Here is a 20,708-nt window from a genome sequence, read left to right on the forward strand (position 1 = left end):
AACATCGATAGTAATAATGTGTTTATTTAGCAGACTGTTTAATCCAACATTATGTACAAAGGCAGATTAGAATCTGCTACCTCATGATCTGCAGTCAAATGCTCGAACCACAGCTCTATCAAGACAAGATGGTACGGTACTCAGCCCAGTGCTCACAGCCAACCAGGTCGCTTTAAACTTTAATGATATGATAGAAGCACCCAGAAACTACATCTGGCTGTGAATGTTGGAGCCTCCTGTGATGTCAGGAGGTTCCTCAGGAGAACCCGGTAGAGATCAGCCTAGAAGGTTCTGTTCAAAGAAAGACACAACTCTGGGTCAGGTTCTATCGCTGGGGTTCTAGTGTGGTTCCCCTACGACGGTTTCAATACCTTTTTAGGGGATATTTTACTTTGTGTGGTCCTGTTACTGAATAGGTTTTCAAATCGGTACTGTAGGGTTCTCTCAATAATGGTGTCCTATAGCTGGCTGAGTTCTTCAAGAGATACCGTAGGGTTCTACTGTGATATGTTTGGGGTTTTCTTACTGTTGGGATTCTATTCCTCATCGTTCCTAAGAGACTTCCAGATCTGGTCACACACCCGCCTGCAAATATACACATGGTAGCCATAGCAACAGAGGTCAGACTGATTCACACCCTGACAGGATGACCATAGCAACAATACCGCCCCTCTCCTTAAGCCCCAACACTGTGATCATAGCAATATCACCCATGCTCTCCTTAAGTCCCAACAGTGCGTCCATAGCAACAACACCCCTCCTCTCTTTAAGCCCCAACACAGCATCCATAGCAAAAACACCCCTCCTCTCCTTCAGCCCCAACACCGTGACCATAGCAACAACACCTATCCTCTCCTTACTGTGACTTTGTAACAGCGGCCTGTAACCCTTCAGAGCAGCTGTGTTTCCAGGACGACCCACGAGGCACACAGTACTTACACCGTCTCATCCTGGCTCACTCCTGCTTGGGTCATCACCATGGAGATGTGTCCCTCCAGTTCCTGAGGATGGACAGGCAGAGGAGACGGTAGAGGTTCTATAGGCAGGATCTCACAGCTACCAAAACACTGGCTTATCGAGTAAGGCTAATGATTTGAAAAGTTTTCGTAATTTTTGTGCAGTAATTGCAAACTATGCAGTTAGAAAACTAGTCATGATCACTTTAGATCACTGATCACTGTTTTACTGTGTCACACAGCTGTGTTGTACTGTTCTATAACTCAGGTTTTGGAGATCCAGCGTAACAGGACAGACAGGTGCAGCAGGGAGCCCTTGCCTTGTTAGTGGTCCTGTAGCGATCACTGGAGGCCAGCAGTCTCATGATCTCTGCCTGTGAGGGACACACAAACGTCACGCACACCCACAGCTGAAAGATGGCCGCTCTGCGTCCAGCAGCAGACTGGCTGACTGATCCAGATCTAGCGGCTGATTGAATGGGTTTGGGGCTGGAAACTTTCAACTTTCACTCTCCACTCAGCACTCCCCCCCCCCCCCCCCCTGTACACACACACACACACCTGTGTACATACACACACCCACGTGTACCTACACCTACACACACGCCCATGAACATACAGTAGCAGGGTTCCGCCTCACCTTGGTGTCTCTGATGCACCTCTCGATGGCGCTGGTGGTGACGGTGGACACCATGGTGTCCCTGATCTCCGTCTCCAGCTGCTGCACCTCCTGCCACGTGTCCCAGACCTGCCGCCTGTGGGGCTGCACGCGGTCCAGGGGACCGACGCACGCCTCGGCCTGCGGCGTTACGGGCTCCAGCCTCCTGCCAGCCCCTGGAGAGACAGACAGACTAGCAGGGAGGCAGGCAGGGAGGCAGACAGGGAAGGAGGCAGGCAGGTGGGAGGGAGGCAGGCAGGTGGGAGGGAGACAGGGAAGGAGGCAGGGAGGGAGGCAGACAGGGAAGGAGGCAGGCAGGTGGGAGGGAGGCAGGCAGGTGGGAGGGAGACAGGGAAGGAGGCAGGGAGGGGGAGGCAGGGAGGTGGGAAGGAGGCAGGGAGGTGGGAGGGAGGCAGGGAAGGGGAGGCAGGGAGGTGGGAGGGAGGGAAGGGAGGGGGAGGCAGGCAGGGCAGGAAGGAGGCAGGGAGGAAGAGCGTCTGGTCTGAGAGTGGTCTGACTGACCTTTGCCCTCTGGTATTCCCATGAGTCCATCACGAGAGAGCTGGAACTCCTCCCTGACTCTGTGAGGACAAAAGTGACAGGTATAGCTCAGCGGTAGAGCATTCAACTACAGAGGGCGCAGGTTCAAATTCCCCCTGTATGTCGTTTAGATTCTGGGTTCTGGATTCTGGGTTGCCGGCCTCCATACCTGTCGTTCTCCTCCAGGGCCCTCCTCGCCTCCTCCCCCAGCCTGGAGACCTCCTGGCAGGCTTCCTGCAGCTCGGCCGCCCCCTCTGCCCCCCCCTCCTCCAGGGCCTCTAGAGGAGCCAGCCCAGACTAAAAACACACATGCACAGCACTCATACACATAAACATACATCAACCCATGTACTGTACACACACACACAGCTTTAAACACATCAACCTCATTATCAAAACAACCCCATGCTGAAAGACACGTTTCAGGAACTCTGTTTCCCCAGCCCTCTGAGGGTGTGTTATTATGGGATGTGTCTGGTTACAGAGTTGGGAGCAGACTGAGCGTCCAGGAGGGAGGTCACGTAGAGGTCGTACTCTGCCTGGAGAGGAGCAGAGAGGAGAGGTGAACACCGAGGAACAGCATGTAGAAGAAGTTTGCAGACACTGTGTAATGGAATAGTTAGGATGCTGTAATAACACAGATTATTTATTCAATAGCAACAATACTTGAAAGTTCTCTGTGACCAGGTCTGTCGGAGGACACCAAACATACACTGCCTTATCCAGTCTGTCGGAGGACACCAAACATACACTGCCTTATCCAGTCTGTCGGAGGACACCAAACATACACTGCCTTATCCAGTCTGTCGGAGGACACCAAACATACACTGCCTTATCCAGTCTGTCGGAGGACACCAAACATACACTGCCTTATCCAGTTTTGGAAGAAAATCAAAGACTACTGCACCTTTTACTTTCATTTCATTCTACTTTCATTAAAGGGGTCATAGAATGATTTTATAGGGTATTTCACACTGTTCCTTAAGGTCTCCGTATAGGGTATGTAGCATAAACCTTGAATAAAACAAGGAGTTTTCTCCGTTTTATGGTATGCTCATGAATATTTAGATGAGCTGCACGCTTATTGGTTGGTCTACAACGAGCGAAGCTGCGGAGCAAAGATGCAACATAGCCAAACATGCATTGTAAATTGTAGATGTACATGAAAACACAGGTTAGTTATTCAAATGAAACCGGAAAATTAAATAATCTTAGCCCCATTGCCAATAAACTTAACCATCACACATTCTACATATGCTAGATACAGGAGACGTTAGCATTGCTAATAACTGTTAGCGACAAAATTGTACAGCTTGTGGTTGTGATGAGCATATGGTCGGATGTGTATGTAAATTTTGGGGCTCTACACTTTATACGCTCTACACTTTACAAATTAATTCCTTCAGTTTACTGACTATTATATATAAACGTAAGTTTCCTTGATGTCCTAAAACCCAATATCAAGATAGTGCTCCGCCTACTAAATACTTGATTATAAATTATACAGCCCCTCCCTCCCTCCCTCCCTCCCTCCCTCCCTCCCTCCCTCCCTACCTCCCTCCCTCCCTCCCTCCCTCCCTCCCTCCCTCCCTCCCTCCCTCCCTCCCTCCCTCCCTCCCTCCCTCCCTCCCTCCCTCCTCTTTTTGGGTGAATGATGACGTGAGTAGGGAGGTATTCACTGTTCCACTTCCCCAGTTTGCTCCGGGGACTGTCTCCCCTGTTTCTCCTAGATCCGATCTGAAACCCTCTCTAGCTAGACTAACATGCAGAAGCAGAGGAGATGGAAAAACCTTGATTTCCCCCAGGATGTCCCCAAATACCGGCGAGCCGCTACACACATCATCAAAGACGTCACCAAACACCCTGAGACGCTCTCGACTGGGCCAGCTCTGGTCTGGTAGCTTCGCCAGCTCCTGAAGAGGAGACACACACACGTACACACACACATATACACACACACACGTGCACACACGTACACACACACAGACACACACATGTACACACGTGTACACTCACACAGACGTACACACACATACACACACGTGACAGTGAGAACCTGTGCTGAGGCTGCTCCAGAAAGATCTAGACCTCCAGTGAGAGACCTGAACCCTCCACCCAGCCCTCACCCTGGCTAGCCTCCTGGCATGCCTGTCTGCAGCCTGGCTGCCCGCCACGCAGCCCCCGCCCTGCAGCCCCCGCCTCCCCACCACCAGCCTGTCAAACTGCCTCATCATCTTCAGCTGGTCTCGCTTGGTCACGCCGGCCAGATAAGACTGTGTCCTCCAGAAGTGGTCCTGAATCCCTGAGCGCTCCCCCAGGGCTGCCTGGGTCTGGCCCAGGGCTGCCTGGGTCTGGCCCAGGGCTGCCTGGGTCTGGCCCAGGGCTGCCTGGGTCTGGCCCAGGGCTGCCTGGGTCTGGCCCAGGGCTGCAGGCCTGACCAGGAACAACTCCCATGTGTCCACAACTGTCTGAGGCCCGCTTTGTTTGCCCTGCGTGGTCAGGGGGTCTGTGAGGGGGGTCACTGGGGGGTCGTCCGTCTCTGGTTCAGGCCGGCCGTGCCTCAGCAGGGTCGTAGCCAGGGTGAACTCACACAGGGCCCCCTTCATCCTGTCAGCCTGCATCTGAACATGCTGGCCCCCCGGGGTCTGGGGGCTAGGGGGCTGGGGTCCCTCCATCCTCTCTGACGTGGCCCATATGGGTGTGCTGGGGTGGGGCTGGGGCTGGGCCAGGCTGTGGGGGCCAAGGTGCCCGCTGCTGTAGGTCAGGATGTCGGCCTTGTGGGCTGTCTCGGCGGCCAGGAGTAGGGCCTGGAGCTGGCCACGGGTGTGGGGGCCCCTCAGCAGAGGGTGGGCGGGGGAGGACGCTTAGGGCACAGAGACAGTAACACTGCATCACGGGATCAAAGTCCTCCTTTTAAGCAGTATTTTAGGAATGGAGGGGAAGGAACAGATTATGGCGTTTTCTACTGTGCTGTGTGTCAGCATGTTCAGATTTACCCCTGCTATTCATATCGGATGATCATTAATTTAGAGTGCTGACGTCTGAAGTAGCCTACATTATACATTAATTTGGGCCAAGCCACCGAGGGCAGGTGCAAGGTAGAATTCCGAATTAGCCAGGCATAAATCGTACTGTATTAAATCTGAGCTAGTGCTTGTTAGCTAATAACTTTACATGGGCGACAAATTGCGTTTCACTAAAGCACGTTAGCTCCAAACATGTGCCCAATTAAGAAAAGTATACCGTTAATTTATACTTACACATATTCTTGGATGTGTCCAGTTATGGTTTATTTAGTAAATAGCGTTGTGTCCAGTCCAGACAGAGTAATAAGAACGAGTTAAAATCTCGTTGGTTGTCAGGGGATACACAACGTCAACAAGCCACGAGGTGGCGAACGCACGCCACAAACCCTTCGGTTGCAGGAGCTTCGCTTTACTCGACATAAAAAATATATTTAGAACGATGTTAAAACAGATTAAACTGATTTGTCGTTCAGATTCAAGAAACAGCATACAAAACTGTTGTTTCAGGTATTTAATAAAAGTAATATACAGTTGAAACATTCCTCAGTTCTCTTGGGCAACAAACAATAACATGTTTAGATTTTGTTTCTCTTTAATTATCACTTTGTACAAAACAAAAAAGGCCAACACTTCTCTTCGTATAAAAAATATAAGTTAATTTAAATGTAAATCTAATTAAGAAAATAACAATAGTTATAATAGCAATAATAATAATCCTTAATAATAATAATATTGATAAGATAGACATAGTGCAGGATATGTGTGCAGAGAGGGGTGAGGAGGCAGGGACAGTTCAGTGCTGTGGAGCCCCTCTGTCTCCAGAGCTGGGCTGAGGAGATGGGTGGAGGAGCTGGGTGGAGGGGTGGGGAACTGGGGTAAGGAGCTGGGTGGAGGGGTGGGGAGCTGGGTGGAGGAGCTGGGTGGAGGGGTGGGGAACTGGGGTAAGGAGCTGGGTGGAGGGGTGGAGGAGCTGGGTGGAGGGGTGGGGAACTGGGGTAAGGAGCTGGGTGGAGGGGTGGGGAGCTGGGTGGAGGAGCTGGGTGGAGGGGTGGGGAACTGGGGTAAGGAGCTGGGTGGAGGAGCTGGGTGGAGGGGTGGGGAGCTGGGTGTAAGGGTGGGGGTGGTCTGAAGCTCTCACACACTCACACAGTCATAAAGTGCATGACTGCTGCTAGCACCATCAGAGCAGGCCATAGGCTCTGTCCTAAGTTACTAAAGTATAGACAGGACACACCTTGTGTTTGTTTGGGCCAATAGGCAACATCACATACGCAGGCGAGGTTAAGAACATGCTACTGTTGGAAGCGGTTCTGAGTAGTAAAACTAAGCAGAACGGAACAGAAATCTGAACCTGATTGCAAACACACGACACACGAACCCCCCTTACATCACATTCATCATTATTTCATTTTACATTCACAACTTTGGGGCCAAAGAAATTATTTGAGCAGGAAGTTCTTTCTTGGAATGTCGCTTCAATACATAACAGCCTTGAACATACACAGATGACAGACTAAATCACAGTCTCATTCTACAAAAATCAAGGTGCCTGACATTATAGAGGAGGGAGATATTCAATATGAATCTCATATCAGGATTTCAAAACAACTCAACATGTTTCCTGTTGCCAGCAAAGCTCATGAAATAGCTCTCTCTGGGATCCTTCTAAATTATTCAATGTAGTCCCCAATCTATCAAGATCAGGTTTAATATAACTTATTTTCAATCTTATTTAAATGTAAAATGTAATGTAAGTTACAAACTGAGGCAAAAAAGTTCTTAAATGAGCTAAAACCGCTACTAAACTGACGTTTAAATTCTGTGCTGATGGAACTGAAAGCATGTCACAATTTAACTTCTGCTGTCCCACGCAGATATAGGTTTAGCTTCTGCCTGGTGGAGGTTGAGGTTAGCTTCTGCTACCCTAGTCTGCTGACTGAGGATTAGTGTTACCTTCAACTAGCCTAATCTGCTAACTAGGGAATGGGTGTACCTTAAACTAGCCTAGTCTGCTACTTAAAGTTCATTGTTTCCTTCGGCTAGTCTGCTAGCTAAATGTTAGGGTTACTTTCGGTTATAATCTAGTCTGCTAGCTAAAGGTTTTATTCAAGGTTTCTTTATTTGTACCCAAGAGTACATTTGTATTTGGTTTAGCGTCTGCTAGCCTATTCTGTTAACTGAATGTAGTTTTAGCTTATGCAGTGTAGTCTGCTCAATAAAGGTAAGTGTTAGGCCGCTGCTAGCCTAGTATGCTAGTTAAAGTTAAGGGTTTGTTTCTGCATTCCTAGTCTGCTAACTGAAAGTTAGGTTTTGCTTCTGCTAGCCTAGTGTGCTAGCTAAAGGTTAGGTTTAGCTGCTCGGGCGTATTCAGATCCTCAGCATAGCATAACTAACCCCTAGAAAGTCACTCGATGCCCAAGGCCAGAGCTCGGGAGCGTGGAGTGGTGCAGCTGGTGGTGGGGGGGCACTGCATCTCGTGTGAATCTCCTGTGACTCTAGATAAGTGTGGACATTATCTCCCGTCATTTCGTCACGCATCGCCTGTGCTCCACACAATATGCTGGGAGGGATTTCTGCAAATCTCAAAATGGGACAGGCCGTATGTCTTCATTCAAGTACTGCAAAACCTTACTTTTGCTCTAAGTAACAGAAAACATTCTTGCAATCCACCTTAATTAAAAGATAGCCTTGAAAGAACTAACATGCAGCTATGCTAAACATTCCTTCTGTCTCTGTGTGAAACCTCTCAGAAGTAGTTTTGTGTGCGATAAGTCTACCACAGAGGGCAAACCGTACCGAACAGTTAGGCCTTCACAGAGCCTGGCCTGTTTGGTGCAGAGCCTAAGGCCTCTGAAAATATACAACCATAAAAACAACAACAGCTAAAGTCAAATTAAACGTGAAATAAAATCAAAAACAGACAAGTACAACAGCTAACAGTAAGTGCAGACAGACGTGTTCTGCCTCTTCCGTCCCGAGCAGAGGACTTGGTTGACGTCCAAGTCCCGCCCCATTAGCTGTCCATCTCTCTCGGGATTGGTCAAACCGTCAGTGTTGACACCTCTGTCACCCAATGAGGTAACTGTGTTTGTAAAAAACCCCTTGTGAGTCTCCATCCCGCCTACTTTCTGCCTCTTCCTGTTTCCACAGGAAATGTAACATTGGCCCAGGTGGTCCAGGGTTGCAGGCAGTCGGAAGGGTGTTGTGCTGTGGGCACATTGCCTTTCCTCCAGTCAGTTGTCCACCTTGACAGGGCCTGAGTCTGCTTCGTCGCTTGGCTCAACCCCGCTGGGCGCCGCAGGAGTCCAAACCAAGTCCTCTTCTTCTCCTCGCACAATCTTTTCCCACTGGTTAAGATTCTCCCTGAAAACACACGATTCCCAAAATATTGAATGCATGTGAGTGTGTGTGTGTGTGTCCTGTGTCGATTAAGGACCTTTGAAAAGATAAAAGTTTAAAAAGTTCAGAGTTGTTTAGAGTTTAGAGAACCTACTTGCAGGCTCCCAACAGCGGGCTGGATGGGGGGAAGAGCTCTGACAGGGTTGTGTAGCATGGGATGGCCACCGCATTGTAGAAGCCCACCTACACAGAAACAACAACTCTTCAGTCATACACACCTTTATTCAAGCGATATAACTTCTTAGTTGCCTCTAGGTGTTACATAACATAAACACAAAAATAACAGCAGGATCCATGTAACCCTTCCTGACCCTGAGCCCCAACCCTGGACCTGACCCTCCCATGACACTGACACCTGCCCCTGCCCCTCCCTGCCCCTAACCCTCCCTGACCCCTGACCCTAATGCTCCCTGATCATGACCCCTACCCCTTCCTAACCCCTGACCCTAATGCTCCCTGATCATGACCCCTGACCCCCCATGACCCCTGACCCTAATGCTCCCTGATCATGACCCCCGACCCCCCATGACCCCTGACCATCCCTCTCCTTGGCCCTTGCAGTCAAGTGCTCTAATACTGAACTATACCTACCATATCACTAACTAGATAATGAAACTAGATAATGAAACTAGATAATGAAACTAGATAATGAAACTAGATAATGAAAAGAGACAGACTGGAATAGCTAATACTGTTCTCACTTTCAGGTCACTGGAACACTGCTGCGTGTGTCTGTTACCTGGCCTTGTGGTACCTCATCCTTCTTATCCCTGTCCATCATGGGAATGGGCTGTGTCCCAATCTTCTTCATCTCATCTCCCTGAGAGAGAGAAGGGAGAGAGAGAGAGAGAGAGAGAGAGAGAGAGAGAGAGAGAGAGAGAGAGAGAGAGAGAGAGAGAAAGAGAGAGAGCGAAGGGAGATAGAGAGGGAAAGAGAGTTGAGTCAGAAGAAACTGAGGTTATTGCCTCCCAGTGAGGAGATGTGTAGATGTGCAGAGGTACATATCAAGTATGGAATGACTCCACACACCTCAGCCCAAAACTCTGCGTAGATGTCATTGGCCGTGAGGCGTGTGATTGGCCACAGCTTGGTAACGGAACACAGGTCACATGCTGTCATCATCAGACCAATCACACGGTCCCTAGGAGGAGGAAATCATCAGTATGTGTGCATGTCACTTCCTGTTTATAACCTTCATGAGTGCATGTCACTTCCTGTTTATAACCTCCATGTGGGCATGTCACTTTCTGTTTATACTCGTCATGTGTATATGTCACTTCCTCTCTGTTTTTAAACACCTATAGTCACGCTGTGTGTGTTGTGGAGATCACATTTGACTCTTGACCTGTGTATGTGGTTGCTGAGGTCCAGACTTCCTGTGGTCAGCATCTCAGCAAGCTGTTTGCGGTTGCCGAAGTAGAGTGCCAGATCGGTGGCGATGATAGCCTTGCGGATGATCTCCAGCACCTGCTCGTACTCAGTGGACGTCAGGTTGGAGAAAATATTGTGCCCTTCCAGCTATGGGAAACAAAGAGATCAATAAAAAGCAAAAGCTCCACTTATGAGGGGTTCATCTCAGCTACTCTCCAGACTGCTGGAGACAGCTGGCGATCCGGGTCAGATGCCCCGTCCGGACCGCACAGCTCCACTGAGACGTCTTAGGAATGCACATTTGTATATGTTTGTATTTCTGTTCTTGAATGTGTTTGTGTGAGTGCACAGTGTGTCGTCGTGGAACATGATTGTGTGTGTGTGTACATGGCTGTGTGTGTGTGCAGCAGGTCTACCTGTAGTATTGAGACAGTCTGTGAGAAGTGGTGTTGCTCCATGGTGGAGGAGGAGTAGAGGGCTGCCAGAGGATGGTCGAACTTCTGCAGGTATGTGTTGCTGTAACCACGGTGATCCAGGTCATGACACAGACATGCGATCAAGAGACCCTTCTTCTGCAGACACGGAGGGAGAGAGAGAGGGAGAGAGACAGAGAGAGAGAGAGAGAGATAGAGAGAGAGAGAGAGAGAGAGAGAGAGAGAGAGAGAGAGAGGGAGAGAGAGAGAGAGAGAGAGAGAGAGAGAGAGAGAGAGAGAGAGAGAGAGAGAGAGAGAGAGAGAGAGAGAGAGAGAGAGGGAGAGAGAGAGAGAGAGAGAGAGAGAGAGAGAGAGAGAGAGAGAGAGAGAGAGAGAGAGAGAGAGAGAGAGGGAGAGAGAGAGGGAGAGAGAGAGAGAGAAGAGTGACAAAGGAGATAGGAGAAAAGGAAGGAGGGAGGGAAGGAGGGAAGCAAAGAAGGAGGGAGGGAGGGAGGGAGGGAGGGAGGGAGGGAGGGAGGGAGGGAGGGAGGGAGGGGAGGGAGGGAGGGAGGGAGGGAGGGAGGGAGGGAGGGAGGGAGGGAGGGAGGGAGGGAGGGAGGGAGGGAGGGAGGGAGGGAGGGAGGGGGAGTAAAGGAAGAGAGTTGGTCAGAAAGAGAGGGAGATGAGAGAGAAATAGGGAGGGGATCTGAAAAGGATTACACTAAAAAAATACCCTGATCAGGTCTAAATCAGTAGAAACATTGGTTCTAATAATTTGAGATCTCTACAGGGTTCTATCTGAATCCAGAGTTTGTATCAAGAAACTCTTGATTCTCTGTGCTATTCTATTTTTGTAAAAACTGCACCCTTTCTGTGTCTGATAAGGAGGGTGAGAGGGTGGTCTGTCTGTGTGTGTGCGCGTGTGTGTGTGCACGTGTGTGTGTGTGCATGTGTGTGTGTGTGCCTGTGTGTGTGCGCATGTGTGTGCGCATGTGTGTGTGTGCACATGTGTGTGCGTGCGTGTGTGAGTGCGTGCGTGTGTGAGTGCGCATGTGTGTGTGTGTGCACGCGTTTGTGTGTGCGCGTGCGTGTCGGACCTCCAGCTCAGTGAACACTCCGGTGATCTTCTGCAGGATGGCGTACATGCAGTGAGCCACGGTCACGGCATGTTTCCAGTTGTGGTACGGGACCCTGCGGTAGTTCTTCCTCACTGACATGGTGAAGCGACACAGCTTCTCCAGCTCAAAGCTGACAGGGACAGGAAGGGGAACACGACTGACCAAAACACAAACGTCACAGGTGAAGCCCCAGCTGGGGCCTGGATACTGACCTGGGTAATTCTACAGGGTGTCCTACACACTGCTCATTGCACGCTAAGACTGGTATTAATGACATGCTGTCATAGAAAAGACGAGCTAGCCAGTCAGTCAGTCAGTCTCCTACCTGGTCTTTCCACATGAGCTGTGCACCATGTAGACAAAAACAGCCGGCCAAATCTCTTCAAAGGGACTGATGTCAAAGTAGAACCTGGATGAAGAGGAGAAGAGAGGAGAAGAGAGAGAGAAGTGAAGAGGAGGGAAGAGAAGATGAGTGGAGAGGACAATAAAGGGGAGGAGGGGAGAGTAGAAGAGAGAAGGGGAGAGGAGGGAAGAGGAGAAAAGGGGAGAGGAGAGAAGGGGAGAGGAGATGAGGGGAGATGAGAAGTAGGAAGGAAGATAATGGGAGAGGAGGAGAGAAGAAAAGAGGAGAAAAAATAGAGAAGAGGAGGGGAAGATAGAGGGGAGGGGGAGAGAGGAGAAGAGAGGAGGAGAGGAGAAGATGATAGAGGAGGGGAGAGGAGAACAAAAGAGGGGAGACAAGAGTTAGATTTGAGGTCGATTTAACAGGCTGTTAAATCCTGAGGACCCTCCCCTTCCTCAAGCTCAAGTCTTTTATTTGTCAGGTACACAGAACAACACAAGGTCACACTGGGCACTGAAATTCTTAAGACAAGACAACGCAAGCATAACATAACATATAAGTACACAGAACATAATTTACATCTATGCTGAGCTTAAATAAGTGAAACTTCCTAAATATACAGATAGCAATAAATTAGCAATAAATAATCGACTATACTAACCATGATACTAAAACTTCCTAAATTACAGATAACAGTTCCTGTTCCCTGGTGTGTCCCTGTGACCATCACATATCTGAACACTGCCTCTGTCTCTATCTATCTAACACACACACACTCTCACACACACATACATATTAATCCACACTCTCTCTCATGCACACAAACTCACTCAGCTGTGTTCTCCTGATAATTCACTCACTAATACTAACCTCCACCCCAGACCTGGGCATTGTACGTCCCAGTCTGGCCCATGTGAGGCCAATCAATAATGATCAATAAATACATGTGTTGAGCGGTAGGAAATCTGTAGTCCTGAAAGACGACAGTGTCAGGCGATTTACGTGTGTGCGCTTATGCAGCCTCACCGACAGACAGTTCGCTGTTGATTAGCCCTCGAAAGTGTTTGCGCACAGTAAAAACTAAAGGTTGATACAGAACGTAGAGTTTTTAACAAGACATGAAGTCATCTGAAGTCAACGGCAAAGCTGTGTGCGGACAAATACAAGAACTTGACTGATAGTGGGCGCGGGCCGCTGAGGGTTTGCTAGTTAAGCTGCAGACCCTGCTGACCATCTGTCAGCTGTCCTTCACATGTCCACCTCAGACATTCAGACAGATTTCAATGCAAAACACCTTTCCAGTGTTTGTGAAGATTAACTAATGTAATGATTCTTTTTGTTTTTACTGTTTATTTCGTCTGAAGGAGCATTTTCCTATTTGACCTACACCAAAATTTCACATTTTTATACACATTGTTACAGAATATCCCTATTCTTCTGATAACCAGTAGCAGCTAATCCAAATATATACTTTACTGCTTTTTACGATGGGAGAAAATGAAAAGTGAGCAGAATTAAGTTCAAGTTATCGTCGATGCGGCCCTCCAACACATTTCAGGTTTTTCATGTTGCACCTTGTCAAAATGAAATGCCCACCCCTGCTCTAACCCCTAACCAACAAACCTAACCTTCACCCTTAATGTCATGATAGTCCTAACACGAATTATAACCCTTTAACCCATAAAACCCCAATAAAGAAGTTTGAAGTTATGGGAACCAGCAAAAGGGCCTCACAAGGGGAGGTTTTTAATGTTCCAGTGTGGCTGTTCTACAAGACTGCCCACAAGCACTCACATTTCTATCTCCTTGTAGATGGGTGCGGGCAGGTTGAGCTGGGTGAGGGTCTTCCATTCCTCTGAGGTGCAGATGCTGTGGTACGACAGCTTCTCCATCGTCACCCGGTAGATACACTCAGAGTGCCTGATACGGTGGTACATCTACACACACACACACACACACACTATAAAATACAGTAACTCAGCCAGCCAGCCAGTCATCCAGAGCAGCTCTCCACCAGCAGTGAGGAGTTGTGACTTAGCATGAATGCAGAGTATGGTGAGGAGAGCTCTGCTCTTCAAATATTCATGTTCCTCATCCATTATAAAAGCTGCTTGGTGACGGGGACACTTCCCAAGTGTGTCACACAACTGAGTGAATCAGTCAGCCAGTCAGCCAATGAATCAGTCAGCCAGTCAGCCAATAAATCAGTCAGCCAGTCAGCCAATGAATCAGTCAGCCAGTCAGCCTATGAGCCAGTCAGTCAGTCATTCACTCAGCCATCCAGTCAATAAGTCAGTGAGTGAGCCAGTCAGCCAGCCAGCCGACCAAACCAGCCAGCCAGCCAACCAACCAGCCAGCAAGTCAGCCAAGTAATCAGGCAGGCAGGAAGCTAGCCATCCAGTCAGCCCTCACACACACAGCAGAGTTGATGGTGGCGATCACTCACGTTGGCACAGTGTAAGGCCAGAGCACAGAAGACGGCGAACATCTTGAAGTTGTTCTCGTCTGTTTTAGTGAAGGCACTTCCGCTCAGCTTGTTGACCATCTGGACCACACCGATCACAGTCCCTCTGCTGACGATGGGCATGCACAGGATGTTCCTGGTGGTGTAGCCTGTGTAGAGGTCCACTTCTCTGGGGGCAGGGGGGCATGCGGTCAGAACTGAGCCCACACACACACACACACACACACACACACACACACACACACACACACACACACACACACGCACACATGCACACATCTCTTCCTCACACAACTACATAGCTCTTCTATTGATTCATACACAAACACACACCTCCACATGGACACACACACGCACACACACACACACACAGACACACATGCACATATCTATTTCTCACACAACTACAACTTTTATTGATCCATACACAAACACACCGCTCCACACAGACCCACACACACATTCACACACAGACACACTGACCTGTTGAAGCGGGGGTCTGCATAGGCATCTGGGATGTTTAGGACCTCCCCTGTCCTGGCCACCTGGCCCGCAATGCCTTTATCTATAGAAAACCTGCAGAGTGGACAGAGGAGAGAGGGAGGGTAGTTAGAGGAGAGGAGATGAAGAAGGTCAAGGAGTGGAGAGATTGAGGAGGTAGTTAGAGGAGAGGAGATGTTGAGGGTAGTTAGAGGGGAGGAGAGAGGGAGGGTAGTTAGTGGAGAGGAGATATGGAAGGAGGATAGTTAGAGGAGAGAGGGAGGGTAGTTAGAGGAGAGGAGATGTTGAGGGTAGTTAGAGGGGAGGAGAGAGGGAGGGTAATTAGTGGAGAGGAGATATGGAAGGAGGATAGTTAGAGGAGAGAGGGAGGGTAGTTAGAGGAGAGGAGATGTTGAGGGTAGTTAGAGGGGAGGAGAGAGGGAGGGTAGTTAGTGGAGAGGAGATATGGAAGGAGGATAGTTAGATGAGAAGAGATATTGAGGGTAGTTAGAGGGGAGGAGAGAGGGAGGGTAGTTAGAGGAGATGAGATATGGAAGGAGGATAGTTAGAGGAGAGAGGGAGGGTAGTTAGAGGAGAGGAGAAATGGAAGGAAGATAGTTAGAGGAGAGAAGGAGGGTAGTTACAGGGGAGGAGAGAGGGAGGGTAGTTAGAGGGGAGGAGAGAGGGAGGGTAGTTAGAGGGGAGGAGAGAGGGAGGGTAGTTAGAGGGGAGGAGAGAGGGAGGGTAGTTAGAAGGGAGGAGAGAGGGAGGGTAGTTAGAGGGGAGGAGAGAGGGAGGGTAGTTAGAGGGGAGGAGAGAGGGAGGGTAGTTAGAGGGGAGGAGAGAGGGAGATCCCTTCCGAAGCCCTACTGTTCTGACTTGCCTGATTTCTTTGGTCTTCCTAAAGACAGGTTTGCCTTCGTTCTCCTCCCCAATGTCAAACAGGTCTGAGTACAGCTCTTTGTTGTTGTGGTCCACCTGGAACAGGGCGCAGCGGTCTGCATTCACCAGGTTCTTTGCATATATCTGGAACACAGGAAAGAGTAACATGTACACATCGTAAAGATGGTGCCGGGGGAACATAATGAAGTAGTAAAGATCCTGTATTGATTGAATCATTATACATCCATAAAACACTAAACACCAGCAGTAAAACAGGTGTGCTGGACAGTCATGTTGCTATGGTAGCAGACCAGGTGTGATGGTCAGTCATGTTGTTATGGCAGCAGACCAGCTGTGAGGGTCAGTTATGTTGCTATGACACAAGAGAAATCCACAAGTCACACGAGCAACAAGTCACAGGCTAGGACGAGGTGGGACAGCACAGGACAAGATAGCACAGGACAGCACAGCATAGGAAAGATAGCACAGGACAGAACAGCATAGGACAAGATATCACAGGACAGAACAGGACAGCATAGGACAAGATATCACAGGACAGAACAGGACAGCATAGGACAAGATAGCACAGGACAGAACAGCATAGGACAAGATATCACAGGACAGAACAGGACAGCATAGGACAAGATATCACAGGACAGAACAGGACAGCATAGGACAAGATAGCACAGGACAGAACAGGACAGCATAGGACAAGATAGCACAGGAAAGAACAGGACAGGATAACTCAGACAAGATTGCACAGGACCAAATATTCCAGCGCATGACGAGATAGAACAGTACTGCACAGCACACCAAAAACCAGCACAATATAGGGCTGTTTCTACCACACCTCCCTATTTTATATAGAACAGCTCCTTGACAACTGGAAATAAAAGGGAATCGCTTGACTATTCTACACAACACCTACCATAATGTGTTCAAGTAGAGAATCTATTGCCACAATGTTGTCAAAATATGTTCTGTTGAGAGAGAGAGGGGGAGGGGGGTGGGAGAAAGAGAGAGCCAGAGAGAGAGAGAGAGGGAGAGAAAATGAGGGATTGAGAGAAAGAGAGATTATTAGTTTCCAGTTGCTCAGCACTCAGATGTGAGTGTCTAAGAATGGACAGTCACCCCTGATTCTCATACCCGCCTCAACAGGAAGTACTCCTTACTTTGACACGTCTAACAGGAAGTCATTGAGCTCGGTCTGCTTGGCCAGGCCTCGACACACCTGAGAACACAAACACACAAACAACATGTCACACGCCTTTGAACACACATACACACACACACACCTGGGCACACACACACACACACATACATATACACACACAACATGTCACACACCTGAGCACACACACACAGGACAACATGTAACAACACACCTGCTTCAATCATCTTGAAGTATGGGAAGATGCCAGAGACCTTGGTTTAATAGACACCCGTAAATCTAGAGGAGCCCTCAGAAATGCTCTGAAAAATGCTCAGCATTTCTCCAGCTGTTTGCATTGTCTATAGACGGTACAACACAGAGTAAACCTATCATTAAATCCTCATTTCAGACCTTTCTAGTTGCTTGCCCACTTATTCTAGGTGTTTGTCAGTGCCCTGGACCAACCCTCTAGCTGTCAGAAGCTGTGTTTGTGAGGTTGTGCTTGCGTGGGCTCTCAGGGGCCTGCTAGCCCAGAGCGGCTGGTGAGCAGGGGAACTCTCTCTCTGAAGGGTTGAGGTATCTGACATAAGCAACTGTTGATGTACAAACAAGCCAGCAGGATAGTAATGACCTCCCCTGGGACGGCAGGGGCAGGCATGGTCTCTCTGATCCAGCCACAACAACAGGCCCTGACAGGCAGCGCACTCACCTGCTACCTCACCAGAGCCAGGTACAGCATCGCCTACCTCCAACACATCTAACCCCACAGTAGCTTCAGAGCAAGCGCAAGCACACACACAGCGACAGTACACACACAGCGACAGTACACACACAGCGACAGTACACACCTACATAACTACGTACACGCACACACACATCTAGATACCTATATACACCCCCCCTCCCCCAAGCACCCACGTCAGACGCACAACAACGCACACTGCCCTGTTGGGATGCTGTCACTCACCTGGACTTGGTGTATTGCTACGGAGGCCCAGGCGAGGTTGGCTGTTGCAACCTTGGAGGAGGGAGACAAACGTGATGACTAAGATGGATCCTCCAAACCCCTCTGAGTGGCTGGGAGGCAGCAGTGGGCGTGTGCGTATGCTTGTGTGTGCATGCAAATGTGTGTGAGTATGTAAGCCTTTTTCTGTGTGCGTACATACAGATGTGGGTGTGTTTGCCTGTGTGTGTGTTACCTCCTAGTGACTGAGGCTGAAGGTGTGTGTGTGTGTGTTACCTCCTGGTGACTGAGGCTGAAGGTGTGTGTGTGTGTGTGTTACCTCCTGGTGACTGAGGCTGAAGGTGTGTGTGTGTGTGTTACCTCCTGGTGACTGAGGCTGAAGGTGTGTGTGTGTGTGTTACCTCCTGGTGACTGAGGCTGAAGGTGTGTGTGTGTGTGTGTTACCTCCTGGTGACTGAGGCTGAAGGTGTGTGTGTGTGTGTTACCTCCTGGTGACTGAGGCTGAAGGTGTGTGTGTGTGTTACCTCCTGGTGACTGAGGCTGAAGGGCTTGCGTCCATGCAGGCGGTGGAGCTGCAGGATGGCCAGGAGGTCACCGTTGGCTGTGACGATGGGGAGGCACAGGACTGAGTGAGCTGATGTCCCTGAGTGCTGCCCTGTGCCTTCGGGGAAACGCTCGTCCTGCACACACAGGTCAGAGGTCAGAAGAGGTCACAGGAGGTCACCCGGGGAAGATGACCTCTCAGCCCTCCTGATTAGCCTCTGTGGAAGTTCCGTACTGTATCTAGTGATTTTCTTTTGGCAGTGTGGTGGTTGAGTACTTGAGCACAGTGTCAGCTCATCATTGCTGCAGCCTTCCTTGGCCAGCGAGAGAGCCCCCTCCTTGCCGTGGCTTGGGATACAAACCAAGAACCTTTCCTCAACTTCTGATCAACGCTGCAACAAGGGTTGGAGTGCAACCCTAAAGGAGGGTATCTCTCCAGGAGCAAGTTTGGAGTGTAACCCTACAGGAGGGTATCTCTCCAGGAGCAGGGTTTGAGGTTAAAACTACAGGAGGGTATCTCTCCAGGAGCAGGGTTGGAGTGTAACCCTACTAGAGGGTCTCTCTCCAGGAGCAGGGTTGGAGTGTAACCGTACAGGAGGGTCTCTCTCCAGGAGCAGGGTTGGAGTGTAACCCTACTAGAGGGTCTCTCTCCAGGAGCAGGGTTGGAGTGTAACCCTACAGGAGGGTATCTCTCCAGGAGCAGGGTTGGAGTGTAACCCTACTAGAGGGTCTCTCTCCAGGAGCAGGGTTGGAGTGTAACCCTACAGGAGGGTCTCTCTCCAGGAGCAGGGTTGGAGTGTAACCCTACAGGAGGGTCTCTCTCCAGGAGCAGGGTTGGAGTGTAACCCTACAGGAGGGTATCTCTCCAGGAGCAGGGTTGGAGTGTAACCCTACAGGAGGGTATCTCTCCAGGAGCAGGGTTGGAGTGTAACCGTACAGGAGGGTCTCTCTCCAGGAGCAGGGTTGGAGTGTAACCCTACTAGAGGGTCTCTCTCCAGGAGCAGGGTTGGAGTGTAACCCTACAGGAGGGTATCTCTCCAGGAGCAGGGTTGGAGTGTAACCCTACAGGAGGGTCTCTCTCCAGGAGCAGGGTTGGAGTGTAACCCTACAGGAGGGTCTCTCTCCAGGAGCAGGGTTGGAGTGTAACCCTACAGGAGGGTCTCTCTCCAGGAGCAGGGTTGGAGTGTAACCCTACAGGAGGGTATCTCTCCAGGAGCAGGGTTGGAGTGTAACCCTACAGGAGGGTATCTCTCCAGGAGCAGGGTTGGAGTGTAACCCTACAGGAGGGTCTCTCTCCAGGAGCAGGGTTGGAGTGTAACCCTACAGGAGGGTATCTCTCCAGGAGCAGGGTTGGAGTGTAACCCTACAGGAGGGTCTCTCTCCAGGAGCAGGGTTGGAGTGTATGGATGGCTCGGACACTCACCCCCGTGATGTCGTCCACCAGGAGGGTTTTGTGCGTCTTGGCCACGTGTGCGGCGACCGTGGTCCCCAGCGTGACGGGTCCTGTGGGGACGAGGCTGGGGGCGCCGCTGGCCCCCGTAGGGAGCAACACACACAAACTCTGAGGAGGGGAGGGCACACACACACGTATGTATGCACACACATGTACGGACACACATAAGTGAACACACACAACAATTTCAGTGTATAGGGGTGTGTGTGTCTGTGTGTTTGTATGTGTGTGTTAAGTGTGCATATGAATGATTAGTGTCACTTACATTGTTGCCTTCTGCTAAGAAGTACAGTGCAAATCCGTCTGCTTTCGTGGCTGAGGGAAGATGAGAGGTGTGTGACACACGGAAGGAGACAGTACTGCACCCTACAGTATCATATGGTACAGTAGTGTACTGTAGTGTACTTTACTGTATAACACCCTACAGTATCCTATGGTACAGTAGTGTACTGTAGTGTACTTTACTGTATAACACCCTACAGTATCATATGGTACAGTAGTGTACTGTAGTGTACTTTACTGTATAACACCCTACAGTATCATATGGTACAGTAGTGTACTGTCGTGTACTTTACTGTATAACACCCTACAGTATCATATGGTACAGTAGTGTACTGTCGTGTACTTTACTGTATAACACCCTACAGTATCATATGGTACAGTAGTGTACTGTCGTGTACTTTACTGTATAACACCCTACAGTATCATATGGTACAGTAGTGTACTGTCGTGTACTTTACTGTATAACACCCTACAGTATCATATGGTACAGCAGTGTACTGTAGTGTACTTTACTGTATAACACCCTACAGTATCATATGGTACAGTAGTGTACTGTCGTGTACTTTACTGTATAACACCCTACAGTATCATATGGTACAGCAGTGTACTGTCGTGTACTTTACTGTATAACACCCTACAGTATCATATGGTACAGTAGTGTAC

General features: G+C 49.5%; 2 protein-coding genes across 2 annotated transcripts in view; both read right to left on the reverse strand.

Annotated features, from left to right (window-relative positions):
* Positions 1–8: 8 nt before the first annotated feature.
* On the reverse strand, positions 9–5,163 carry LOC146267729 (uncharacterized protein C6orf118-like). Its single transcript, XM_084709358.1, has 11 exons — positions 5,151–5,163; positions 4,281–5,017; positions 3,945–4,067; positions 2,637–2,804; positions 2,324–2,451; positions 2,137–2,195; positions 1,597–1,790; positions 1,277–1,330; positions 940–1,001; positions 527–585; positions 9–291 (listed from the first exon to the last, which is right to left on the reverse strand). Exons 1-10 carry the CDS (start codon positions 5,161–5,163, stop codon positions 537–539), a joined length of 1,587 nt encoding a protein of 528 aa, XP_084565484.1. The 3' UTR covers positions 9–291; positions 527–536.
* The window catches only part of pde10a (phosphodiesterase 10A), a 43,033-nt gene continuing 27,248 nt past the window's right edge, over positions 4,924–20,708 (reverse strand). The window contains exons 5-23 of the mRNA XM_084710075.1: positions 20,029–20,078; positions 19,734–19,871; positions 18,292–18,447; positions 17,771–17,821; positions 16,823–16,881; positions 16,579–16,630; positions 15,652–15,794; positions 14,772–14,864; positions 14,271–14,457; positions 13,619–13,761; positions 11,807–11,890; positions 11,461–11,611; positions 10,367–10,522; positions 9,925–10,097; positions 9,609–9,720; positions 9,319–9,399; positions 8,674–8,762; positions 5,415–8,543; positions 4,924–5,064 (exon numbers count right to left, since the gene is read on the reverse strand). Coding sequence (XP_084566201.1) covers positions 8,414–8,543; positions 8,674–8,762; positions 9,319–9,399; positions 9,609–9,720; positions 9,925–10,097; positions 10,367–10,522; positions 11,461–11,611; positions 11,807–11,890; positions 13,619–13,761; positions 14,271–14,457; positions 14,772–14,864; positions 15,652–15,794; positions 16,579–16,630; positions 16,823–16,881; positions 17,771–17,821; positions 18,292–18,447; positions 19,734–19,871; positions 20,029–20,078 — 2,048 coding nt within the window. The 3' untranslated portion in view covers positions 4,924–5,064; positions 5,415–8,413. The remainder of the gene's footprint in view (positions 5,065–5,414; positions 8,544–8,673; positions 8,763–9,318; positions 9,400–9,608; positions 9,721–9,924; positions 10,098–10,366; positions 10,523–11,460; positions 11,612–11,806; positions 11,891–13,618; positions 13,762–14,270; positions 14,458–14,771; positions 14,865–15,651; positions 15,795–16,578; positions 16,631–16,822; positions 16,882–17,770; positions 17,822–18,291; positions 18,448–19,733; positions 19,872–20,028; positions 20,079–20,708) is intronic.

This window comes from Hypomesus nipponensis, chromosome 11 (assembly GCF_054491055.1).
Source record: "Hypomesus nipponensis isolate SF chromosome 11, ASM5449105v1, whole genome shotgun sequence".
NCBI lineage: Eukaryota > Metazoa > Chordata > Actinopteri > Osmeriformes > Osmeridae > Hypomesus > Hypomesus nipponensis.